This window comes from Drosophila subobscura, chromosome U (assembly GCF_008121235.1).
Source record: "Drosophila subobscura isolate 14011-0131.10 chromosome U, UCBerk_Dsub_1.0, whole genome shotgun sequence".
Taxonomy (NCBI): domain Eukaryota; kingdom Metazoa; phylum Arthropoda; class Insecta; order Diptera; family Drosophilidae; genus Drosophila; species Drosophila subobscura.
Genome location: NC_048534.1, coordinates 9,791,197 through 9,818,555, shown reverse-complemented (window position 1 = coordinate 9,818,555; position 27,359 = coordinate 9,791,197). Strand labels below are relative to the sequence as shown.

Below are 27,359 nucleotides of genomic sequence, written 5' to 3'. Positions count from 1 at the left end.
TTTGTGTCTCCTAGTCTGGACTGTGATTTTGTTGTTTTTTTGGCTAAAGACCAGCGGCTTGGTAGCTGTCCATGGGGTATCAGAGTCTGGCCGGACTAATGCGAGTCGACATTTTGCCTGGCGCCCAATCAAGTGTTTCCAAATTGGGTTAGCCCCGAAGCACCGCACGGCACCAGAGTCGAGTCCAGGGCTTCGTGGAAGGGTCCCCAAAAGTGCCTTCCAGGAAGCCCTAGCACTAGCACTGGCACCGCAGCCAGGGCTGCCAACTCCGCACATTGCCTGCCTGATTCCTCTCGCCAAAATGTTCCGTTACGCTTGGAGTGCAAGTCCTGATGCGCCGCCCTCTGAGTGAAATACAAAAACTCACTCAACACGCTGTGCAGGCCAGTGAGTGCCGTGCCTGCCCTAAGGTTAGAGCGAGAGCCAAACACGTCACAGCCGAAGGGCAAACGGGCGCGCAAAGCGAGACGGCAACAGCGCACCACGATCTCGCGTTCGTCACGGAGCAGGGGTGAGCAGGGGAGAGCGAGAGCGAACGACGGCGACGACGTCGACAGCTTTGTGGGTACGAGGCGAGGCGATGAGCACCGAGCACCGAGCAGGCAGCTTTAAGTCATATTTCGGTCGAGCCAAGAGCCACAGTGACAACGGTACATACGACAACGAAAAAAAGCTTCCGACCCGTCGGCTCAGCGAAAACGCAAAACAGTGCAGAACCCAGACGTAGAGCAGAAAAAATACATTCATTCATTCACATCGTAAAAAATTAATTTGGCACAAATTAATTTGCGTAACGGAACTGCTCGATTAACACAATTTAATGTTTATTCATCGCATCATTCGAGTGTCGTGCGCCGTGCAATAAAAAACGGAATAATTATTCGACATTTCAGTCAAACAAACAAATTTATAATTGATCCCTAGCTGTGTGTTTGTGCATTAAAAATAATAATAATAAGTCTCTGCCATGGCCAGGAAACTTTCCAGTTGTGAATTGTAACATTTTCAATGTGCAGCTTTCGACAGTGTCACAGCAGCAACTACAACACCTGGAATATGTTGTATAATGTACCCTGTCAGAACTTTTCAACACTGGATTACTACAAAGTGAGTAGAGCGAAGATACCTCTTTAATATCTCTGGGAATTTTAATACACTTAAATGGGAAGGAAGAGAAAGATTTACTTTATGTCTCTTGAGTCCAAGCCCAAGTCACTCTCTAAATTATAGCAACTTTTATTCCTCCATCATACCATATCTGGCTTTGTTGTATCAAAGTCTATACAATTACCAAGATATTGCATCAAGAATAAATTCCATTTTTCTTTGACGCTTCGTGGTGCGGGCTCCCTTGGTACTGGTCTTACTGGTCTACAGGTCTGCGGTACGTCATGAAAACTCCCACCATAGAACAACTTTTAGGTGCCTTTGTATAGTCTTTGCTTTTACTTAGACCACACGCAGCACATTGCATAACCAACACGTTTCCTCCTAAGCAGAAGCCAAATATAATTCCAAAGCAACTTCTATGTCTGCAAACCTGACTCCGTGGAGTACTCAGATCATATTTTCCACATCAATTATTTATAATTACAAAACCTCCAAGTGAACTGCTGAAGGTTGCCTCTGGGCTGAAAGATTTGCTGCAGATAAGTTCCACTGTACAGTGAACTGTAAGAAATCAAAGATGCTACTGCGCATTTGGCCATTTCTGATCCTTTAAATGCTGCGAGCGACCGAGCAGACAATGCAGGACAGTAGTCAAAAGGGAATTTTCAGCTTAAGTGCGCACAAAAGGGCACAAAATTACTGAAATATACTGTCCCGATCGAGTGGGAATCATTTGACCAGAAATAAAACCACAAAAAGGGATCTTGAGCCCAAGAAGGCAGTAGGTCAAGGGCTGCTGAGAGATTGGAGATCTCTCGTAGATCGGAATATTTTTCACGTATCCATGAACCCTGAACGTCGTCTTTCAGTGCTGTTTGCTTTGATTGACAGTTCCAGGACTGCTGGAGTTCTGTCTATTGATTGCCTGCGTTGCCAAGGCAGCTACCAGATCCCCCACTCTCTCTCCTTTTTGGCATCCCATTTACGAGTGAGGAAGGAGTCCCCCGCCAGCCGCGTAACTTGAGCAAAGTTTTGGAGCAAAGCAATTTGCGAGGTTGTTGGCGTTGCCAGCGTTGTCTTCGCTGCCGGCGTTGCCAGGGCAAACAAAACTTTTTCCTTTCTCTGCCATCCAACAAAATGGCTTCCATCGATGTGGAAGGCACTAAGCCAAAGGAACACAAACAAAAAGCGTCACTTGCCGCCATTTTTGTTTGTCTATTTGACAGAACAACAGAGAGACGACACACAAAAATCTCATAAATGCAAATGCAAAAAAAAGGAAAGGACGAAAGGGCAGCAGAGGAAGAGACAGCGCCAGAGTGCTGGTTGAGGCCATTAGCAAATAATTTCAGCGAAAAATGTTATTCGGCATTGTTCCACACTCACACAGAGAGAGAGAGATAGGGAGAGAGAGAGCGAGAGCGAGAGCGAGAGAGAGGGACAGACATGAAATGCCGGGAGGATAATTTCATTGAAATTTGAGTAGTCGGAAAGGAGCAGCAAAATGTACAAAAGGACATACAAACGCGCCGTGCTGTGCCATGCCGTGCCGTGCAGATGCCTTGCGCTTTTCGGTGCTGCTGTTGCTCTTCCATTATAACAACAAACAATGCGGGATGTACGCAGGGGGGGGGGGGGAGGGTACCTCAAGCAGGGAGCATAAACATTTCAGCTGGGGGTCCCCCCGTCTGTAAGGGCGTGGGCCCGCAGGACTTTTGCCTCTGCGGGTTTTTACCAGATGAAATAAGGATTTTAATTTGTTTTCCGCTGCGCTGCGCTGCTCATTTTGTGTTCACCTCTCCATTACAGCCACGCCCAAAAAATTAAATTTTAAATGTTGTCCTGGGGGATACCTTTTTGGGGGAAGTCCTGCTGCCAAACTGGGACTCCAGCTTGTGGTGTACAAATGTCCGGCTCCGGCTCCGGCTCTGGCTGACATTTTTACAGCATAATCTGTGAATCAGTTTATCCCCTGGACATCTTTCTCCTCTGCTGCTGTTAATCCGCTTTGTCCTTGTGTCCCCTGTGCGCTCCCTCCCCGGCTTAAGTGGCAAATGTTTGTCTGGGGCGTGGCACAGGAAGTGCAGAATCTTCTTTTGTGCATCTCCCAGCTACCTGTTACAGCAGCACTCAGACTCTGAGATTGAATTTGCTCCAGAAAATGAACTTGTTTATTTGTTTATACGAAAGTTTCGCCAAGCTGTGATCTTTCGGTAGCTAAATCTGCGCAATATTTCGGTAGCCATGGTCTGCCGATAAGAATAATAAACAAATCTCGGAAGATGGAGCAGCTCTGCCTGGCACGAGTTTTGCATTGGATTAAATGATGATTATGCTCGTTGTCAACGTGATTTCAGGGTCTCTGTTTATTTTTGCACACCGAAAAAGAACCTCAAGAGCCCGCAAGAACAGGCGCAAAAGTTTCCCAAGGAATTCCACAGCATAATCAATTTTTTAGCTTACCTAACTTGGTGCTCCATTGCTGTTCTTTTTTTATTTTCCAAGATCTGTGGCCCAAGAATTCCACTGAATAATCAGAGTAGAGTAGAGCTGCTCCCCCTTTGAATAACCTTTGCATGTTGTGCGCCTTTCGCTTATCGCTTGCTTTTCGCCTGACATAATTCGTGATTACTTGAGAAAAACCACAAAAATTGTGTGGCATAAATTTGCATGAATAATACTTGAGTTACATGCAGGAACAATATGGGCAAAGCTGGTTTATCCCTTAGGCCCACTCTTGCTGCCCTTTTGTTTGCCATAATCCGCTCAACTGGCGACGCTGCTTAGTCCTTTTTATCCTGTTTTATGTCGCCTGTCAGCAGCAGCAACACACCGAAAGATGTACAGAAAATTAGAGCAACCTGATGGCTGATGGTTGTCCTTTCCCTTCCGGCTGGATTTCAATCTCTAATGCTCACTAATGATTGCAAATATTTGTGCCTCAGGAGAAGGATTTGCTTTGTGTCTGCCCCTTGGCTCATGACTCATTGTGCGTCTCTTGGCTTGCTTTGGTTTAGTTTGGTCTAAATTTGAATGGTAGCAGCACAGAAATAAACCAGCAAATGAGACAAAAGGTCTGCACGCAATCAATTGTCACTTTCGACAGCATATTTTGAGCTGCCGTTTGTCTATAGATAGCCCAGCACTTTCCTATATATAGTACAGAGAGAACTCTTTACGAGGCAGATCAGCAGATTATCGACAGTGAGTCCTCCATTCGTTGAGTGATCTAATATTGTACGTCATGAAAGTTTTTTTGCTGGGATAAGTCACCGAAATCTTTATCATATTTTCCCCTGATTTATTCTCCTTAATGGCTGCTCCATAAATCCTAGCATACTTTTGAGTAACAGTAGAAAACACAGAGAGCCACGGAGAGCCAAGAGTAACATCTGTGGCAGAGCCAAAGCACACCTCATAGCCGACACGGCGACGCATCTGTCACATCAAAAAGCATCCGAGAATCTTACAACGCTGCGGTAATTGGTGGAGCGTTGGTTCTGATGCTTAAACAAATTCTTGTTAAAATTGTGGAAAAAATAGATTTAAATGGGAGCTAAACAAATGAGCAAAAGTGCGACGAAATGAACTTGTCATAATTATTTGACAGTTGGGGTAAATGTGTGGCTGCTGCCGGGGCTGCTGCTCCGCGGCACTTTAACCAGCAAATTGATGTAAAACATTTTGTAGGAGAATGGAAGGCAAAGGGGTACGCTGCCACGCGGTATCCGATTCGGTTTACTTTGAATCTCCTTTACAGTGTCACTGCCAGAGGGTTGTGCGGGGTCAAGTGGTCGCAGCCTGTGAAAACAAGACCCGACTCGGCTCCATCTTGCGGTTGCGCCTCATTTCCGGTTCAATCAAGTGGCAGACAGCTTGGAGCATGATAAAATTCGTCGACTGGGGACTCCACCGCCATCTCTATCTCTCCGGGTTTCACTTAGGTGTGGCTGTTGTCAGTCAAAGTACGGGCGCAGACAGGCAGCTGCCCTTTCCACACACCCAACGGCAATCCCAATCCCAACCCATTCCCTCAGCCCTACCAATTAAGCGGTTTTTTCTAAGACAAATTTGTGCGACCTTTGACTCGACTGGGTGAAGGGGGAGACAGTCCTAGAACCCAGAAGAATGGGGCAGAGGAAGCCATTGCTCGTTAGCAATCGTGACAGTTTTTTCTCTCTCTTTTTCTTGAATTTTTACAATAATTTTTACCACGAAATGCATGGCCTGTTCGGTGCCTGACCCGGTCCCGAGCAATTTTCCAGGCCCTCTCTAAGCAGCACAAAAAAAATATCAGATTTCCTCGTTGCACATTTTTCTTCCATTTCCCGGGGCTCTGGGAAAAAGTGCAGCAGCAGAAACAGCGGTGCCAGTGGCAGTGGCAGAAGCAGACTTTGGACAATTGGCAGCCAAAATGCCAACAAACAAATCATTCACATTTTGCCCATTGATTGGCGAGGCGGTAAAACGAAATTCGATATTCCTACGATATTCGGGATGGGATCGAGGAGAGTGCTGAGAGCTGTTTCGGTGGAGTGTGGAGTGAGTGGGCTTAGCCTCCGATTTCGATAAAGATGTCCATGCCAGGCAGCACCTGTTCGCGGATGGAATGTTGTCCCCTCAACAGTTGGTTCTGCAACTTAGCTTTCCCCTCTCTCTGCTTCCCTTTTCTAGCAATTACATTTAACGGAAATAATCAACTATTTTTATAACATTCGTTTGCTATTTTTTTGCACAATTGTGGAACAGAAGCAGCACAAAAGTTAAATGTGGCCAAGGTCTGCCGGGTGCTGGGTGTAACCGATCCGTTGCAACTTTAGGGCTGCCACATACGTTGAAATTGATAGTCGTTCCGGCCGGGGGACGGGCGGAGAGGTACAAGTATTCGGTTGCCAGTTGCCAGTCGAAGTGTTGCACACAGTTGGCACAGTTTGCGGTTCAGAAGGGAATCTCTCTCTGTGGCCCTCTCTTGCTGTCTTCAATGAAGTGATTTCTGGCTAAGTTAGGCAATCATTTGGTTGGCCATTCAGCAGGTTTTTTTTCTGCACTGATTTCAATTGGGAAATAGTTTAATGAAAATAAATTCACATAGTAAAACCCTCCCTTCCCAATCGCAACCCATCTGCCCTGCAACTTTATTAACACACAAAGAACTCTGCCTGTCAGCTGATTATAGCCAGAAGAAAAGGGTTGTAGCACCTTTAGAAGGGTTAAGACACACCTGAAGGGCTCAACAACCAACTCCTTGAAGGGTTGCATACAGCAATCAATGATTTTAATTAACAAACAAAGCAACCCAAATTTCTCAGACATTTTTCTGTAATAATTTTGAAGAATTTTTCAAGCCAAAAATTGTGAAAATTTAAAGGAACTTTTTGCAATCGTTGAACCTGAACCGTGACATCTTGGGAAATGAGGTCAACATTGTTGTTTAATTAGAAGACAATAGCTGTCAATAGGATGGCCCCTAGATTCAGCAGGAAGTTGGGAAAAGTCAAAGGTTGAGCGGCTAATTGCAGGGCGGAAGGAAGGAAACGCGGGACTGCCAGCTGTGAAAAAATCTTATCCACACTCAATCTTAATGACTACTTAAACAACGACAAAGCCCGGGGATGCGGAGCTGCCCCATGGCGTAGCTGCAACCCCCTGCTCGAGCATCGAGGACTCAAGTGCGGCACTTGAGGCAGCTGTTTGGCACTTGGGATGACTTTAATTTAAGCCCTGGGGTGCCATATATACACAAAAACCTCAACATTAATAAGTGTTAATAATTGTGTATGTTTTTTTTTTGTGTGCTGCACCAAACTGGATTGGCACGCCCCCACCCCGCTCGGTGACAGAAAAACCCACCCAAAAAGCGGGTCTACTATAATTTCACATCACTTTCGGAAAAGCGACTTGTGGGGGAGACCGGTAAGGGTGCAATGATGATGATGATGATGAGGATGGAAGAGGATGGAGAACTCAGCGAGCTGAAACCAAGTTAGAAAGTCCATCCAGAGGAGCGTAACATGGCTAGGGTACGGGACGGTACGTGTACGAGTATAGGTGTAGGATTACCATCATCCATAACATTCGCAGCATACGGAGCCGGAGCATCCCCGGGGGTCTCCGATGATTTGTTGTTGCTGCTGCTGCTGCTGCTGCTGCGGGGGCAAGTTTACAAATTCAATTTGTCAGCGATGCCTCATCGTTTGCCGTTGCCGTTGCCGTGAGGATTCCAATTGGGATGAGAATAGGCTTGGCAACGCTTAACACAAAAAAAAACGGGAAACAGAAACAATATTGTAAGGGGTCGACAAAGGGATACGCTGTAGTGTGGAACTACCAATCAGGGCAATGATTGCTGCTAGAGGTATGAAAGTATCTAAGAAAGTCTTATGAAAGTTCTCGCCTGCTGCTCCTCTAGCACTCCACCACTTTTTCCACCCTCTGTGTGGCTGCATTCTCTGCAGGCCCAACACACCCTGCCGTAGTCAACCTTCCAGGGTGCTGGGCTCATCCATAACATATGTTCGCGTTGCATAGTTGAGGGCGCTTTGGCTTAGGGCTCGGCGAGGCGTGAGTATTTAATTTTGTTGTCGGTTGTTTCGCGTTTTGACACGCGCTAGACGAGAGCGCATAATTAAATTAATTAGAGAGTCGTTCCCACAGGTAAACCATGCTGTACACCCACACCCCAACCACCAGAGCAATCACCACTCTCCTTCATTCTGTGCCACAATCCACTCTATCACGTACTGCTGGCTGCTCTACCCACACTCCAGGGCGCTCGCTGAGTTTTGATGCTCATTCCCAGTGACAGGCGACACACTTCGCTCGGTGGGTGGGCCAGCAGGTTGCTGGGCATGGGCAGCGAGAAGCGAGGGGGGGTTTTGGTTGCCAAGAGAACGCCACATAGAGAGTCCGGGAGGTATCCCGCTTTTAATGAAATTCCTGACCAATGTTTGTTTTACTTGGCGGGTCACCATGGCGATTCTCGCTCTCTCTCTCTCTCTCTGCTCAATCCCCCTTGGGCATGACCTCCCCATCTGTAACACTCCCATATCGGCACGTGCCCGGAGCACAAACACAGGTTCCGCATAATATTCTTTTCCCTAGAATGAAAGCATAAACGAAGCGTTTCTGGCTCTACCCTGGTGGCCATCATCATCATCACAAACAGCTTCAATCAAATCCATGATCGGGAACGGGGATGGGGGGCAAAGTGAATCGCACATAGAATGCAATTCCTGACGCGGTTTATTTTCGTTCGCCCACATACAATGCACTCCACACTCCACACTTCACACTTCAAACTCTGCAGTCCGCAGTGCACACAGTTCAAGTCTTTGTTTTTCGTTCTTCTCCTCTGCTTTGATTCATAAAATCAAAGTTTATGTTCATCTTTTTTATGGTGCCAGCACAGTAGTTGCTGGCCCCACACTTTAATGATCCATAAAATAGTTGTCTCAAATCTGAAATCTCAAACAATATTTCGAATGATTTACGACACTATTTAGCTGCGACTCTTGAACAGCTGATCGTCTGAGATTTCACTGCAGAGTAGAGTGTTTTTGTTTTAAATACAAATATTTACACAAGTGGAAAATGTGTTTCCAAAAGGGAAATACTATACCTGCAAAGCTATGAGTTTTTCGCAAGTTTCTGTAGAAAAGATTGTGTGGGGAAAAGCGGATCAAGGGGAAGTATCAAGCGTTTCGGTTACACAATCTTTTGTGCTTTTTCATTGAAGAGAACACAAAAATTCCCTGACAAAACGAAGAAACCCCAAGCAAAAGCATCAGCATAAACGGGGAGTAGGAGTAGGAGTAGGATGGAATAATGGAATAATAATTCTTTGCTTCGTGCCAACATGCAAATGAAGTATTTATATACATACATATATAATTTTCTGTGGCTCTCCGCAATTTTGTTTTTCTATTTTTCATTTGTGTGGTTCCATGGCTCAGCGATTGCCAAATGGCTCTAAGAATGCCTCAGAGCATTGGCATGTGCTGACACATAATAAATGTCTCTCTGTAATCAGCAAAAATTGACCCACTTCCTAGGCGAATGACGCATTCCCCGCGCTGACTTTTGAACTGTGGAAAAGCAGAGGGAAACTTGAGGTACGCAGGGAGAGACCGAGAGACCCCAAGGAAATGACAAGAAACAAGCCATTCAATGTTTTAGAGCCTGAAGTCCTTATCTAGATGTGCAACAGGAACAGCCAGGGCCCAGATCAAGTTGTAAGAATGCGAACATGGGCAACAAATGTGCTCGACTCAGGTGTTAAAACTTTGGCATTAAAATGGCGCCCGCAACAGGACAGCAGGCGATGCCCGTCTACTAGCCGCTAGCCATCCTCTGCCGATCCCCCTGGCTCGGGTGCTGTGTGTAAAATTAATACAACACTCGGGGAGGTCCAGGCCGATCAAAACCGAACGTAAATCTTAAACACTTTCGGGCCCTGGCCTGCCCTCCGCCGCCGCCACAGCCGAGCTCTGAGCCACCATTGTGTGGCAGTCGCACGATCAGCACGTTCAACAAAACGGGGCAGAGGCAGAGGCAGAGGCAGAGGGGGCGAACAGGATGGACGATCGGCAACCGGTCCACGACAAATGTGCAAGTCTCAGCAACATGCCAGACCACGCCAGACCCCAAGAAATATCTGCAAATGCAGCAAATTGTGCGCAGATTTGTTTACAGAAGATGCTCAAAGTGGGGATCTTTAGGGGGAGATACGAGTTTATGCTCTGGACAGGACAGGAGCAGAGGGGTGCTGCTGCTGCTGCTGCTGCTGCTGATCATCGTAGATATAATTGACGACATGTTGTCTCACGATCGTGCTAAAGCGATTAAGGCAAATTTAATGCCCAACTTGGCTCAACCATTTCCTCCCCAAAGGGGTCGTCGAGGTTCCTTTAACACTTTTGAAGCTGTGCACAAAAACCAAAAGGATTACCCTTCCGCCTGGAAATCGATAATTAAGATTGGCCCTTTGATTCGAATTACTTTCGCCAGACATTTGTTTTCACTTTCTCCCCAGTGCCGTGTCTGCTGAGGGGAGTGAGTAAGCTTTTTGCCCACAATTCCACTGCATATGAGTCGAAATTTGTTTTTCCAACTGCACTTGCTGCTGTGTTTACGTGAAACCTCATCTGCAGACACTCGAAGTGACTCTCAGACGACTTCCGACTCCCCGTCAATGTTTGTTTAGACGATTGGGCGAAAAAATTAAGTGTTAAATCAATAAAAATCGTTTACAAGTTGTTTGCAGCAACTGGCGTCGGGATTTTGTGTATAAATAAATAAATGTGCGATTGTGGGTTGTTTATGATACGACAGGAGGAGCGTTTCTTGATAAATAATGTAATGTGAAGGTTTGAGGTTTGGCAGGCAGAATTTTCATTGCTAAAACAAACAAACTTTAAAGGGAAACTCTCAAAACTTACACCAAAATTAAAGCAATTCCTTGCCTTAGTTAACAACCATTAAAACCATCGCTTCAGCATCTGGTTTATTGTTTCCAAATTACCAGCGAAAGTGATTCGTGGGGGCCCTCTGTGATTTTGATTAGATGCCAAATTGTTGGGTCAGACATCAGACATGCCCGACATTCGATGTGAGATATCGCGTATCGACGGACTATAGCCAGCACGCTTCGTCTCGCCTTACATGCCCCATACATTCATGAATGTATTTAATAGTATTCCGATTCGGGGAGCTCCTTTTCTAATATGTTACGGATCCATCCACCACACAAGAGCAGAAACCGCCGAAACCAATAACTTTTTGGAGCGTCTTGAATTACCCGAGATGATTGTGTTTGTTGTTTCGAGTTTTATGATTGCCATAAAATGGCTGTCGGTTCCCATTGAAAATTGGGAGTATTCGAAACACTCATCTGATTAGTTTATTAATTTGTATAATGTGCCAGCAATGGATGGATGGGCCACCAGAGCATCGGATCAGCATCGAATTGTTAATTAATTTATGCGGAATATATTGGAACACGATTTTCGAATGGTGTTGGCCCAGCGGCATTGTTCGCCCGCATCCAGCTCGTCTCCAAAACTCCAAACAAAAACTTTACGCATGGAAAAGTGGTTGTTGTGGAGGACCGAGCACCCCTGTTCCGAAAGGGGCGGAGTCTACCCATGCCAGCGTGTGTGTTCGTGTGTGTGCGGAAAAGAGTCGGCCATATGCTCAGCGACTGCTCGCACGAACTCGTTCCGAGTGCCCGCCGCCGCCATCCAATGCTGGCATTTTCACTCAAACATCAGCCACTCGAGTGTGTTGTGTGCTGAGTGCTGAGTGTTTCCCCCGGGTCTGGCTGGCCTGGCCTGGCCTGGTGGTGTTTCAACCACATTCACATTCATTCGATTCAAGCCATTCAAAGCGTACGCTACGGGAACCGGTCGAGTCGGTCGTCGAGTTTCTCTCTCTCTAGAACCCGAAAATATAATAGATATTTCTCGTGTGATTTACTTATTTTACTTCCCATGTGATGTGTGTTTTTGTGCCTCATGCTAATCCACTGTAAAGGCATTTGATTGCGAAACATCTTTATCCATCGGATCATCGGAATCCTGTCTCCAATTATTCGTTTTGTGTGTTTTTGTGTGAAAGTTCTTCAGAATGGTCACCCTCATGCCCTACAACTATGCTGCGCCGCGTTGCGGATTAATTGACAAAATGATCGAGCCAAAGGTAATCATCAAATAATCACACATCTATTTCTCAGATTTTCAAGATCTATTCACAAGAGAAGAAGCTCTACAAGTGATGTGCAAAACCACTTTCAGTCTGCGGCCTGCGGCCTGCGGCCTGTGGCCTGTGGCTGTGCCGTCGGTTAATGTTTTGCGTTATTGCCATTTGCTGTTGCCAATGCCTTTTCCTATTGCTATTGCTATGGTTATTGTTTTTATAGCCATTGGCTGCAGCTTCCTTGGTGGTGCAATTGTGGGGCTTCTCCTAGCTGTGGGGCAACCCGAAGAAACCAACTTTAGTTTGCCAAGGAGACGAGAGATCAGAGCTGAGACTTGAGCTGAGTGTTTGATGTTGTTTATTAGAGGTTTTAGTAGAGGATTTAATATCATGGAAAACTCAAGACATAAATCAAAGCAAGCTTATGCCCATTAAAATACTTATTAAAGATTAAAGAAAATCTTCAGATTATTTTTAAATCAGAATAACACTTCACATTCCCTTTTTAACGACTCTTCTTCACCTTTGAATCATCCTAAATATTTATTGTTTATTGAGCATTATCCCCATTATAAAAGAAACAAACATTTGATGGACTCTCCCTAAATGTTGTGTAGGGGGATGCCTAAATGGGGATTAAGATTATAAACATTGTGCACCTGACCACAATTGTACTACCCAACATCATAATCGGCTTAAACTGGGGAAGGTAAAAACTGTAAAGAGTCAACTAAGAGTGAGGATCTGCTCCCTCTTCTTCTCTAATTGTTCATCAGCTGTTAATTACAACCTATGGACATTTCTTATAGGCATACTCTCAAATTTATTGGAATTTCCCTTGAAAACTCTATTCCCAAATGAGCATCTCAATAAGATTTAATGGAACCAAGCCACATACCAGACACACTTACTACGAGTGGTCGTAGCCTTTATGGCTGCCCGAACCTAGCTCTAAGACAAAGTAAAATCTTTAAGGAAACATCACGAACATCGAACATCGAACGTCGAACGTTGACTTGCATGGGGTTAGAGGAGGAGGCAGCAGTGGGTTCCACAGAAAGTACAGCTGGCTGTTGAATGTTTAAGAAGAAATATTAATAGAGCATAAATTACAACACTCGCACAGGTCTCTGGCACTCTCTCTCTCTCTCTCTCTCTCTCTCTCTCTTGCTCTCTGTGTTCCGGGACTGGGTTTATGAGAATTTAAAGAGCCTGGCCCACAAAAGCCGGACGCTGGGCCACAGCGTCGAGCAGCGACATTAATCACATTTTAATTAAGTTTAAGCCGTAATCGTAAAAATTAACACGCCATAATTCAACTGCGACAATACGCGCTGCATGTAATTTATGACAAAGAGAATAAGTCTGTCCAAGAGCAGCGAAGAGCATGGCTTGGCATGGCTTAGGTGGGCACGGGGACGGGGACTGTTGTAGAGTCAAAATATTGATTATGGCCCCAGCGATTGACACTTGGCGATTGTTGATTATACGATGATTCGATGATTGTGGCCCCGAACGTAATTAACGTGCCAAAGTGTTAAAGGATGGTCGCACAGGTCATGCGGTTGGGCGGGGGGGATAGGGCCCAACGAAGAAAAAACAAATTTTGATGCTTATCGAGCGAGCAGGCGGCCCTGAGCTGAGGATGGGGGTATCCCCGAAACGGAATCGGAGTTGAAGTCGAAGTCGAGGAGAATCAGAGTCGGGTCGGGGGCATGGGCAGGCTTAGGGCCAGGTTAATAAAAAATTTGTCGCCGTCTTCTTGTCGTCTTTTGTTTGCCTGTGCCTTATGTCTCCCAGCCCGTTCTCTGTGTCTGTCTGTCTGTCCGTCCGTCTGTCTGTTTGTGTGTTTTAATCTTCTTCTAAAGCAGCAGAAGAGACAAAGAGATTACGATCACAGGAATTTCGTTAAAGATGCTCGAAAACAGGTCTACAACGAGCACGGCTCTCCCTCTCTTTAGTTATTTCTCCCTATCTCCCTCTCTCTGTCGCTGTCTGTCTCTCGCGCTCGCTCGCTCGCTCCCGCTGCTGCACTCTGCAGCTTTGACCAGCCCCCTTGCACTCGCACTCTCTCCCAGTGCTGATGCTCTCTGCTCTTGTCCGTGTCCGTTGTCTGTGTTAATGTTTACGTTGTCAGCTTGTGCCATAAATTAGTTTAGTAAAAGGTTGCATTTGGATCTTTTCTTCATCTCCTGCAAGCAGCCCACTCCACTCCTCTCCACCTCTTCTCTTTCTACCTTCTTTTTTGCATACGAAGGAGATTGAGCTTCGAATTCGGATTCGTATTCGGATGCTCGTGCAACACGCAATGCTCAATGCTCGTGGTCGGTCCACCAGGCGATGCGCGGCGTTGAAACGCTACCGTTGAAGCGTTCGTCGCGTTCGTCGCTGAAGCGCGTGTTGCCCGGCGACAAATTTGCACACCCCCAAGCCCCCCCACCGATGCCCAACCAAACAGATGATGGACAGTGCGTGCGTGTGGTCATCGGTAGAAGCTGTCAACCAAAAGCAGCTCAACTTTTTGTTTTGTTTTTTTGGAGTGCTGCTGCTACACTCAGAGGGTGGGTTGAGCAAAGGGCAGGAGACATTCCAGCACCTGGATGTGGGTTCGGGTCTCTGTCTCTGTGTCTGTCGATTTATCTGGCTTCCGTTCGATTTGCATAAATTTGTTTGCCGCTTGGACTTCCTTTCGCAGTATTTGGCATTTGTCAAACTTACTTAGCCGCTTAAATCTTAATGCTTAACGCTTTTAGGTTTGGAGTGTAGAATCTTTTATTAATTGTACTCTTTCCATTAAGTGTTTATTTTCTATGCAGTCTCCTCTTTTGCTTGAAGATTTCTCTTCTTTCTATCATTATTCTCTCTCGCCATTCCTCGCTTCTTATCATCTAAAGCTCCTTCTCTCTCGCGGAATTTCTCTTCGTGACATTTTCTTATCTGCTCGCACCACCTGCTGCTGCGTGCTGCTGCCGCACTCTGTCCCTCTGTTGTGTGTGTGTCCCCTTAAATGGCGCCGTACATCCGACAAATTCTGAGTAGTAATTTTTGAGCCCAAAGAAAACTTTTTCCCACGCAAGTTGCGTTCGAAATTCGCTGTCGCGACAGTCAGTGGCGATGGAAAATTATGTAAAATTCGCTGTTTTTTTTTTGGGTGGAAAGACAGTCAGTCAGTCCATAACCCAAATAAAGTTTCGTTTGTGGGAAGTGCAGGTGTCAGCATTTGCGAGGGGAGACAGCAGACGCAGACCGCCAATCAGTGTCTGAGGTGGCGAGTTGTTTATAAACAAATTCTTCCGCTTTATATAACAATATTCTTTTATTCTGTCTTCTATGTTTTCTTAACTAAATTTGTGTATTTTTGTTCCATCTGATTTGCAGGTTAAACGTCCCAAGACAGAGCACACGGATACACATGAACGCAATCGGTAGGTACACACCCACAAGTGCGAGTATTTCCCATTCGTATCCCATTCGAGGACCTCCACAAAGGACCTCGCAGCTGTAAGCGTAGACAATTTGTAACAGAAAGGAAAGGAAATGCGTCTGACACTTGGTCAGGGTCAGGGACTGGGACTGGGATCTTCAATTGGTTTCAATTGAAATGAAGCGACAAGAGGGGCATGGGCAGGGGCACAAGTATTTTGCATGTGGCCCTCACAACCTGACACATGCCTCGTTTTGAACGATTCAAAGAATTCGGTGCACGCTTCAGATGTGACACAGAAGAGAGCCCAAAGCCAGAGGCAAAGACAGCGAAGATGAGCGGAAAAAGTGTCAGAGCACTTAACACTTGCCAAGGGGCAGAGCAAAGATTTCAACTACTTAAAGGGGCTTCAGGGCGGCAACAGTTGCGGCTTAGCCTTAAAGACATCAGCTCCCCCTCTGCCACTCTCTCTTTAATTATGTTCATTATAATTTGTGTAAATCTCCCATTGGCTACCACAAACTCCCATCAACGGGTGGGCGTAGATCCACTCGAAATGTTGAATCACTCAAACCCCCAAATATAAGCAGCGCACGCGTCGTTTTTCACAGGGAAAATATGCTTTCCCTTCCCAGCTTCCCAGCGGCTGCTCCCCTTTTGTGTGCTCGCAAGATAAATGTCTCCCTTTCCCTTCTCCCAGGCCCAAAGAAAATCATCTCGAGGTGTCAGATTCCGCTGGAAATTGGGCACTTAATTTACCTTCCTATTAAAATTATGAAAAATTGTTACAAATTTTCTTGAAGCCAAAAGATGGGAGCACAGGGAAAGAAAAGGGGAGAACACAAGGGGAAAGAATCGTTGCAGATGATTTAAATCTATAAAAAGGTATTCCAAATTATTTCATTATTATGATTATTTAATGCTTGCTCGGAAGTTCGGGTCAGCTTATTGGAAGGTTGTTTTGAATTCAAATAGAAGAAGTTTTTTAATTGGAGGACATTTGGTATAATATTTTCATGCAAAAGTAACACATTAAGAGCTGAAATACAACATCAACGCATGCAAGACGAGTGTTAGGAATTTATATACCAAACTGGGATAGAGAGATTCACTTGCCAATGACAAGAAGAGGTCACAGATAGACACAGAGAATAAGTCTTCCCACATCGCTGCGGCTGTGGCGGGGTTGCCCAACTGATTGTTGTCTAACGGTATTTTTGTGTGGTATGCGGGTGGGGATGGCAACTCCATTTAATTTAGCTGACGAAAAGGATTGTATTACCAGAAATACTCCCCCATTTATCTATGCGCTCCCTCCTTTCCCACTTACTTTATTTTTGTGTCTGAGCATTTTTCATTGTTTTGATTTTTTTCGTTGATTTATTCTTCAGTTTTGGGTTTTTATTTGATTTTTATTGGGGCTGGAGGCCCTTTGGGACTTTTCAATTAGTGCACTTTCGGTTTGAGCGGCAATTGTTTCTACTTAAATGTTAATAATAATAGCAACGAGGGTAGAAACACACAGAAGAAACAACAGCAACAAGAACACAAATCGTAAAATATAAAAAAAATATTTGTCGCCGCTCTTTTTGGGCATTTTTGACATTTGCTGCACACATGTCCCCGCGACAAGCAAGGGGCGGGGGCACAGTTGAACGGGACTTGTTCGGGATTGTCCGCACATGCCAGGGGCAGGGCAAGGGCAGCCAGAACGAGCCTCTCAAGTGCGCCGCAAAGGCAGCACGAAAAGCGATTTCCTCAGCCCAAAATCCAAATCCAAGTAAACAACGCAGAAAGCAAAAAAAAGGCCAGCGAGAGATCGTAGAAAAATATTTATAACACTTGACAAGATTTTTAAAGAGCCCTTTAGTCTGGGACTGGGTCTGGGTCTGGGACTGGGTCTGGGCATTGGCTGTGGGACACACTTGACTTCGGTTATGGTGCAGGCCGAACAACGTGCCGTTAATTTTATGGTTGTTTAAAGATTATTGGAAAACATTTTACGAGTTTCCTTAACGAGCGCAAAGGTTCGTTGCTGCTTCGGCTTCTCTCACTCTCACTTCGTCCCTGTCCATGTGCATTGATTTGATGGATTCCACTTGGGGATATGCAGCATTCAGTATGCAGTATGGGGTTGGGGTTGCATGTTTTGATGAGGTTTTGTGTGTCATTAGAGGATATCAAACACCGTTTGCCCTTTCCTTGCTCATCATTTGCCTCCCTTGTATCCATTACAGCCTCTGCAATCTCTCACAGCAGCAGCAGCAACAGCCACACACCCAGCAGCAACAGCAACAACAACAGCAGCAGCAGCAACAGAGCCAACAACAGCAGACACATCCCGGCACCGTGTTGGCCAGCAATGGACCAAGTAGCGCCGGGGCCACCATGGGCGTCGGTGTGGGCGTTGGAGTCGGCGTGGGCGTTGGCGTGGGCGTAGGCGTGGTTGGACAGTGCAGTCCACTGGGACTGCCGCCACAGAGCCAGCCGCTGCAGCCGACCATCAGCTCGCTGGCCTCGCTGAGCGGCCACTATGCGGGCAGTAATCCGCACGTGAACGGCAACCCAAATCCGAATCCGAGCAGCTGCAGCCTGGCGGCAGCCTCCAGCTTCGCACAGTCGGCCAGCAGCAGCTTCTCCACATATCAGCAGGCCGGCGGCAGTGCGGTCGAGGATGGTGTCAGCGGTGGATCTGTGATGTCGCACTGGACGCACGATGGCAGTGGATCGGGTGCCGCTGTCAAGTCGGAGTCCCGCAGTCCCGGCCAGCAGGTGCATGCCGCGCTGGACAATGGCGTGGTGACGTCGGTCAGCAGTGGACCCAATCTGTATGGCTGCAGTGCCGCCAATCCGCTGGACAGCAGCACGGCGGCGGCTGTCAACTCCTCGGCCGTGGCCGCCGCCGCTGCAGCCGTGTACGATGGGAAGCACGATTATTACTACTACAACAGCATGCAGCAGTACACGCCGCCGCCGTTCTACTCCGGCTACGGAGCACCCTATGCAGCGGCCACGGCTGCTCGGCAGGCCAAGATGGAGCCGGGTGCAGCGGCGGCGGCGGCTGCCTATCTGACGCCCACCTATGCCAGCGGCGGCAACAACAACTCGCAGCTGTACAGCAATCCCTACGCGGGCTACAACAACTTTGCGCAGCAGGACTACGGCGGCTACTACAACGAGCAGTACGGCAACTACTACAATCCGGCCAACTACTCGCCGTATGCCGTCAGCTCACCCAGCTCCAGTGCCAGCCACGGGCACGGCTTCCATGTGGCGGCCAGCTCCAATCTCTCCGAGAGCCCCACGGACACGCACTCGACGACGCCCGTGCACCATGCCACCCACTCGCCGCACTCCCCGCTGCCGATCTCACCCAACGCCGCCTCGGGCCTGGCCAGCAGCGGCCCGGCCAGCTCTGCTGCTGCTGTGGCAGCTGCTGCGGCAGCTCTCAATTCCAGCGGGGGCAGCAGCGTGGGCACGGCGGGCTCCTCGAATGCATCGGCCACCAAGACAACGCCCACGGGCAAGACGGGACGAGCACGCGGCCGGCGCCACCAGCAGCCGAGCCCCACGCGCAGCACAGCCTCGGACACGGGCAACAGCGAGGCGGTGAAGCAGCCGGAGCGAGTGTTCGTCTGGGACCTGGACGAGACGCTGATCATCTTCCACACGCTGCTCTCGGGCAGCTACGCGAATCGCTATACCAAAGACCACAGCACCCTGATGACCATCGCCTTCCGCATGGAGGAAATGGTCTTCAACATGGCCGACACGCACTTCTTCTTCAACGAGATCGAGGAGTGTGACCAGGTGCACATCGACGATGTCAGCTCGGACGATAACGGCCAGGACCTGAGCGCCTACAACTTTGCCACCGATGGCTTCCACACGGGCACACCACCCGGCGCGCCACCCAATCTCTGCCTGCCCACGGGAGTGCGCGGCGGCGTGGACTGGATGCGCAAGCTGGCGTTTCGCTATCGCAAGATCAAGGACATCTACAACAGCTACAGGGGAAAGTAAGTAATTAGACCATATTCCTGTAGCACTTTTCACTAACTTTTCTTTTTCCTTCCTCTATTGCAGCGTTGGCACTCTGCTGGGACCCGGCAAGCGTGAGGCCTGGCTGCAGATACGCTCCGAGATTGAGGTGGCCACCGATAACTGGGCGACGCTGGCGCTCAAGTGCCTCAGCATGATTTCACAGCGCGAGAACTGCGTCAATGTGCTGGTCACCTCCACGCAGCTGGCACCAGCGCTGGCCAAGGTGCTGCTCTTCGGACTGGGCAGCATCTTCAACATCGAGAACATTTACAGTGCGCACAAAATTGGTGAGTGGAGAGGCAGAGAGATGCATTCCAAATCGGTGCTAACCTGTAGTCTTTTTTTCTGTAGGCCAGGAAACCTGCTATGAACGGATCGTGACACGCTTTGGGCGCAAGAGCACCTACGTGGTGATTGGCGATGGCGCCGAAGAGGAGTCCGCCGCCAAGGCCATGAACTTCCCCTTCTGGCGTATCTCGGCACACAGCGACATACGCGCCCTGTACACAGCCCTCGACATGGGCTTCTTATGAAAGGCCAAACTGTGAATCGGAAGTGGAAATGGAAATGGCAACAGAATTTGGGAGGGACGCTCGAAGCAGTTTTGAGTACAAACGGCAAAATGTTTAACTAATTTATTGAATGTGTGTGTGTGAGATAAGGAAACTGTAAACTGTAAACTGTAAACCAGCGCAAAATAATTTAATTATTTTGTTTAAACAATTTATAATTTTAATGCCAAGACTTTATTGTATTATATAGTTTTAGATCCAATCCTAATCCAACTATTTGCAGCCAGCAAGCAGCCGCACGAAAACTGTTTCAATTGTATAATTAATTAATGAATGAATTAAACTAACGATATACGTATTTAGCACCTTAGAGTAGCAATCAATACCAGATAGCAGATAGCAGACCGAAGCGGATCGAGGAAGTCTGGCGTGGTGGAGCCTCACAGATCGATCGGAGCAAACACAACAAAAATTAGTTTAAAGTCTTTAGTTTAAAGCGCCTGCAGAGGCAGAGTAAACATAATTATAAATAAATAATTCGACAAACTGTAGTATTCAAATTTTAAATAACTATTATATAGCTGCATATATTAAACTATATTTAAAATATATTAAAAACAAAAACATTAATAAAAGAGCAAAAACAACTTCTACAAGCGTACTCTTCCTTCACAAATATGCATATGCATAAATCACTAAAATATCCAAATCGGACAGTAAATTATGGAATTAAAGAGATTTAAGTAACGCCAAAACTAGTAACACGCAGTTTGTACATTTGAACTTTGCGCCTACGCGCCTCTCAGCTGACAACTATGTAACTTAGTTTAGTAGCAGCCAGCTTTTGACTCAATGAAAAAGACCACAAAAAAACCTGCGAACTATCTGCTTCAAAGTGTACCGAATCATATTCAATATATGTTGAATCACATGCGATTTATGACTGATTCATGTTAATTTATATGCGAAGAAGATCATCGCCCTAATAATTCAAAGGGAAGGCACGCAAGTAAGCGACAAAAGTTGGATCTAAAATGTAGGCAAAACCCCTACTTTTGAGACAACATTTTTTTTCGTACATTTCGACAGACACTTGGGGGCGCCACTTGTGCCATGTAAAATGCCTTGTGGCGCCGCGGTCCGTTGTGATGTTTGATCCGGAAAGTATGCCCTGGTTTTTAATGAATCTGACTCATAGTGCCGTTTAATGCCATTTATCTGAAGATCCAGGAAGTCCACACTTTCCTGTGTTGGCGATAATTTCCCCGATCCACGAAATTAAGGCCTTAATTAATTATAAATTAATTTCTGAGACCCTGATTGTTTCCCACCAGACATGTAGGCATATAAGCCCTTTTCCAGCACAAATCTTTTTAAAAATTCCGATTCACATACCGACAGCGCTTTAATTTTAATTTCATTGTTTATTCACTTGGTAATTTGCTTAATAAGTGTAATTTACGCAAATATTGCTGGATTCTTTATCGTTTATCAAACTATCCAATTACTCACAATTTTGTTTGTTTCCAATTTGATCGTACATAGTAGTATTACTGGGTCTTCGTTTTAGAAAAGGAAAACGAATCGAACTTAGTGGTAGACAATAAGGACAAGTAAAGTATAGTACAATTTTAATTACAATTACAACTAAATAACCATAAAAATAATGTATGTTTGTATGCCTAGGGAAACTTATGCTTAGGAGTCGAGTGCCCATTGCTTTTATCTTTAATCGAATTTCATTTGATCAGCTTTCGTGTTATACTTTAGGAAATTCGTGTCTAAATTAGCGTGATTTACGTTTTGATTATAATATTGCACAATATTTGTGTGAGTTTGCCAAACATTTGTTGTATAATTGCTCTCTACTCTCCAGAACAGAACTGAACTGCACTGCACTTTAGTGTTTTTCTTTTAGTTAGTTACCGACCGATGCTGATACGTTTAGATACGTTTGTGTTAGACGCTAGATCACTGGATTTTCTATGCACTCGTCAAGCTGAATTACAAAAGTTTCATTGCCTAAATAATTTACATCAAAAAGCCAAGTAAACAATACTTAATACGCAGCCCTAAATAGACTAAGTTCTTCCTTTCTCAGTTATTGGTTTTGCTTAAATGCTAGGCCTAAACTAAATGATATTCGACTGGTTTTCATACCGTTTTACGCTGTACGCTTTACGCTTTACGCTTGACGCTGTTACGCTCTACACAAAATTCGCCAATTACTAAAATTATGCATTCCATATTGTATATATTCAGTATAATATTATTAATAACTATTGCTCAGTTAAGTGTGTTTGCGTGTTTAGCAAAAATGTGCCAGCCATGAAGCCGAGTTTCCACAATGCATTCTCTTCTCATTCAATCTCCTCACTGCTTTTTCCTTGCCCTTCCTTCCGTTCTTTGCCTATTTCTTTTTGCTCGCTCAACACGACGATATCACAACAAAATGTACCAAGTAGAAGAATTAGTTATCATTATCAGTTATCGTTATAGATAGATCAGCTAACACTAATGCCGCTTCACGTGAACGGCGGCGGCAGCACCATCGGATCGAAGCTCAACTGGAGGCTGGAGAAGTTGCTGAAGTTGTCGATGCGACGATACCCCCACAGATCCATGGCCTCGATGCAAACATCCTGGATTTGCTTGATCTGTAACACAGAGAGAGGTATGAATAACGCAGCCCACAAAATGTATCCTTCTTGTACTCACCTCATCTGGCTTTAGATCCTGCATCCAATGGAATGGCGCTGATCTGGAATCACGATATGTGGAGCTGACGCCGCCAATGTTCACCTTGGTGTGCGTCTCCAAAAACTCCTCCACAGCGGGATCGAATGGCAGGCCATAGAACTGAAGTATGTCCTGGGTCATTTCACTGGGATTCAATGATAGATCCTCGTAGCGCAAGGTTCTATCGAAACAAAAATAACTGGCATTAGTTTTTTGTGGAAAGTAAATAGTTGGGCGGCTTACCTGAAACGCGATGGATACTTCTCCAGCAGCATCTCGGCTGTTTTGTAGTCATCCTGCAGATCCTGGCACACCAGTCGCGGATCCTCGCAGTCCTCGTGGCCACCGCACCACACACGATGCCGACGCGACTGCATCGTTCCACGCGGATCCCTCACCAGTAGAACAATCCGCACATTGGACAGACTGTTGGAGAGAAAGAGAGAAATGATAGAATCAGTAATCATATGGCATACAAATATCTGTTTGACGAGTGATATATAATTGCTGCCGTGGCTGGCGTAATAGTTGTGCACGGAGCCGTGAAGTTCACTTTGCCATAACAATAGTTGGAGGCAGAGTTGGAGCTGGAGTCGGTAGACGGTCTTGAAATTGGCTTTCAATTAAATCGAATTAAAACTTCTATAATGGCCGCATAATTAGCGTTTTAATGAAGCCCAGCACGAGTCTCGTTCCAGATGGGTTTCAAGCCAAATGTAATCTATCTTCCTATTCCACCAACTGGAAACTGTTTTTAATTACAACATTCAAAGCGATGCTCCACTCCATCCTCGCCAGCAACTGCCACCAGCAAATGCATTTGCGTTTGCTGAATTATTTCATGAAAATGTTTTGCCTAAGCGGATACTACAAAATGCTGATAAAATGGCAAACAGCGGAAACAGCAACAGCGCGGGAACGTGGCGGCTCGAGGGTTGTTGATTGCGGTTGTTGGAACTGGAGCTGGAGCATTAGTTTGGGGTCGGTAATGGGTTTGTACTGCGGTCCAGAGGGCCGGCTGTAGCGCTGCCAAACCAATAAACAATTACAGTGGTGCCCAAAAATAAAGAAACAGTTCTAGATACCACATGCAGCTATCTGTACCGCAACGAACAATTAATTGTATTTACTTAACTGATTTCTATGGACAGTTTTCATTTAATTTCCTGAAATTCCCATTTCTTATCACAGCTGCAAAAATACCGAAAGTCCGTTCCTAAAAGTTTGTACCGAAAGTTTATACCAAAAAACTTTGTACCAAAAAGTTTGTACCAAAAACTTTGTACCAAAAGCCGTAAACAGAACAAAATCTCATCTTTTGCTTAAATTTGGCAAATTTCGTATTTATTTCGAGCATCTATCAATTCCCACTTTCAAAATTTCATTAGCAATTGTCTGTGGGCGCCATCATGGCACTCCCCAAAAATCAACAAGCGTATTGCATGCATATATTCAAATCATGAACTCCCCCTTTATCCACAGCAGAGAAGAGCATCATCATCATCATCAGAGGCGGCAGCCGTAGGGCATGAAAACACTTTTCCCTTCCTTCAACCCAGAGGTTAGGTTTTCCTCTGCACCCACTTAACCACAATGCTAATGAGTTTGTGGCGGATTGGAAACAATGTAAACATCTATAACTGCACATACAAACATATGTACATATATCTAGCAGCTATATCTCCAATGCACATAACATGTAGCCACATCTACAGCTTACATAGTATACGGAATATGTATCCGCATCCGCAATGAGCACCCGAATGTGATAAATGGAAACGAGCATTCCGCAGAGTTCATTCTCGAGCGAGGGAAATGTGTAAAATGTTTCCAGAGGGTTGTCGTTAAGCTGGCAAAAATAGGGTATATAAAACTGAAATATCGGAACAATAGTAGATGAAACCTTGCGTTACACAGAACTTAAAAAAAGATTGGCAGCTGCTGCTGCAGTTGCTTCTACTGTAGCGTGTACTCTTTAGGAAGGGTTCTGCGGCTGTGGCTGTGGTTGGGGTAGGCAAAAATAATAACCGTAACACTAACAAATAACAGAGGGCTTTACTGCCACTGCCAGTGCCAGAGTCAATGGCTTACTGGCAACAGCAACAGCTGCAAAAATACCAAATACCGAAAAAAGTTTGCACCAAAGCCGCAAACAGAACAAAACGCAAAAATCTACACCAAAAAAAAACTCAAAAGGCAACCAAATTCAGCGAAATTTAACGAGAATTAAATTACAGTTATAACAAACCACACAAAAATGTAGTACAAAAATTAATGTTTAATTTTTGGATTTAAGTGAAGAACTTTCTATTTTTTGAATAGCAAAACTAACAAAAACTATAGCATGAAAATATAAATAATAGATACACATTTTGGCAACATTTTCATGCGCTGTAATTACGCTATAAATAAACATTCAATTTAAAATACGAGCAGTCGGACATGTATTCATTTTTGATTATTTTCCATACGAGTTTATGACACATAGACAGAGGCTTCATCTAAATATACGTACATACATATGTACAAACACATTTTGTGTACAAATATCTAATTCAAAATATATGCTAATTTAATATTTGAACAAACAGCGGAGGAAACAACAATTTAACACGAACTGACATTTGCCATTACATCATGTAGAAATGAAGTCGAAAAACGAATTTCTTTATAATTGCATTTGAAGTTGAATAATTTACGACAAAGTGCACTTGACGATGGACCAAATGGAATAAGAGAAAAAATAATAAACAGAGCCATAAAACTCCGGCACAAGGCCAGGCCATGAATTTCACTTTCGTTTTGGCCAAGTAACTGGAGATGTTTTCTTTTCATTTTGTATTTGGTAATTATGCGAAAATAAAAGAGAGACACACTTGTGGGGGGCTATAAATATGCACAAAAAGTTATGCCACGATGAAGAGTTCTTCAAGTGGACTGTGGGATGTCAAGTGGATTTCTTGCTATTGGATTTTGGACAGAGAGTTGCTCTATATAATAGTTGTTGGGGAATAGAGTGACTTCAAAGTTGCTAAAATAAATATAGATAGAGAAATGCTCCTCTTCAGTATATTTTACCCAATGTTCAGTCAGCTTTTAATTGTTATTTATGTTATTCTGCCTGCTGGCACTTAATGAATGCAATTATTTTATTTCATTTGTTGCCAATGATTTCAATGAGCCTCTTTAACACTTGCTGGCCATAATTCAAGAGTGCTTTTAATTTAACTTTAATGGCTAATGGCTGAAATGTGCGCAAATATATCAAGCGCTTGTTGAATGCATTTAACCCTGAACAAATATTTATGGTATAAAATAACGAAACTCTCATGGGATGCGGAGAGTGCGAGAATCTGTCAAGAGATAAGTACTACCAAAATAGTTCTCCAGAGCAAAAACACTTTGACCCATTGACAGAGGCTTTTGGCGGCACACAAAAAAAAAGCTCGCAAAGAAATTTATTCGTATGTCTGCCATGTACAATGTATCTCTGAGTCATTTTCGTTTGTTTTTATTTGTATTTTATTCCGTACTGCGGCAGTTTTGCGGCACTCTGACACAGTTTCTCAGAGACCTAAAGGAGAAAATTTGCACACAAAAAACATACGTACAAATTATTATAGAGAAGCCCCCCCAATCAATGGGATAAACATAGAAATAGGTTTCGTATGGGTATAGGTGGCCTACATGATGGATAGATACGTTTACAGCTAGTCGCTAGACGGCGACGCATTACGGCTGCTCTTTTGTCGACTATTTCGGGGTCAAGCCAAATGCGAGAGCAGAGGCGAACCTCAGAGACGATTAATCAATATAATGGGTACGGTCCGGTCTCGCTCTTTCTCCGTCGGGGCCCGGCCATAACCGATTCGGCTGACCCCCAAGCCAATACGTATTTACATAACCCCGTCCAAAAACAAATACAAAAAAAAGTAAAAGTTTGCTCACGTGTGCGCCTTGGAGGCCTTGAACCGACCGGCTTCGTGGACGCAGATGAACTTCTTGGAACTGGAATCATTAGTCAATCCGCAGTTCAGATTTCCACCACAAAAGTGTTCCCCAATGGCCAGCGGGAACTGCTGTGACCCATTAAGCGATTTACCCGAGTCTCTTTCATAAACTTTTCTGTCTGTCTGTCGGTCACAGTTTTTGGCCTGACCAAGTGCCATTCCCATTTCCATTCTCATTTGCCTTCCGATTCTAGTGGTTTGCTGGCTTAGTGGTTGGATGGGAACTGTTGGGGCTGTCATGCGTGTGCAGATGTCTCCTCAATCTCCCATATTCACACTAAGTACGGGGTAATTATTTTTAGGGGTCTCCGTGAGGCTTAGGCTCGGACATAAGCCGATAATGTTGATTAATGGCGCCACGGAAAAGCCATCTGCTGTGTGGAGAGTGCAAAGAAAAACATTCGAAATGGCTTTCCACACACACAGTTCCTAGGGTGAAGACTTTCTCTCTTTCTGCGATCATATTTATTTTTCTTCTCAGCTTTCCCTGTGGAAAATATTCTTAATTAATTTCAATAGACTGCCGCTTTCGGCTGCATAAATTTCACTCATTTTTTCTATCAATTAGGCAATATTTTCACAGCATTTCCACAAGGGGGAGGGGGCACCACGCATATTTTATATAAAGCAAACAATTATATTTTAAGAATTTTTTGTATGTCATTTTTAGCATTTTCCACTCGCGAAGGAGGCAAAATCTACTTTGAAAAGTGCTGGAAAAACTGTTACGCATACGCTCCGTTGACCAAAGGCATATTATGTGTTAATGTGTGTGTGTGTGCATACACATACATACATACATACGAACGCATATATTTATTTATATAA

The 27,359-nt window shown here is 45.1% G+C and overlaps 2 protein-coding genes across 3 annotated transcripts in view; one reads left to right on the top strand and one right to left on the bottom strand.

Moving 5' to 3' along the window:
* The first annotated feature begins 633 nt into the window (after positions 1-633).
* On the top strand, positions 634-20,425 carry LOC117901674 (developmental protein eyes absent). 2 transcript variants are annotated; one of them, XM_034812516.1, is made up of 5 exons: positions 634-1,107; positions 15,181-15,227; positions 17,464-19,245; positions 19,313-19,557; positions 19,622-20,425. In XM_034812516.1, exons 1-5 carry the CDS (start codon positions 1,009-1,011, stop codon positions 19,801-19,803), a joined length of 2,355 nt encoding a protein of 784 aa, XP_034668407.1. In that variant the 5' UTR covers positions 634-1,008; the 3' UTR covers positions 19,804-20,425. The 2 variants fall into 2 exon arrangements, with proteins under 2 accessions (XP_034668407.1, XP_034668408.1); XM_034812517.1 differs by lacking the exon at positions 634-1,107 and adding an exon at positions 11,481-11,805.
* A 766-nt stretch (positions 20,426-21,191) lies between these two features.
* The window catches only part of LOC117900734 (carbohydrate sulfotransferase 4), a 32,146-nt gene continuing 25,978 nt past the window's right edge, over positions 21,192-27,359 (bottom strand). Inside the window, exons 2-4 of the mRNA XM_034811209.1 lie at positions 22,765-22,947; positions 22,501-22,702; positions 21,192-22,439 (exon numbers count right to left, since the gene is read on the bottom strand). Coding sequence (XP_034667100.1) covers positions 22,308-22,439; positions 22,501-22,702; positions 22,765-22,947 — 517 coding nt within the window. The 3' untranslated portion in view covers positions 21,192-22,307. The remainder of the gene's footprint in view (positions 22,440-22,500; positions 22,703-22,764; positions 22,948-27,359) is intronic.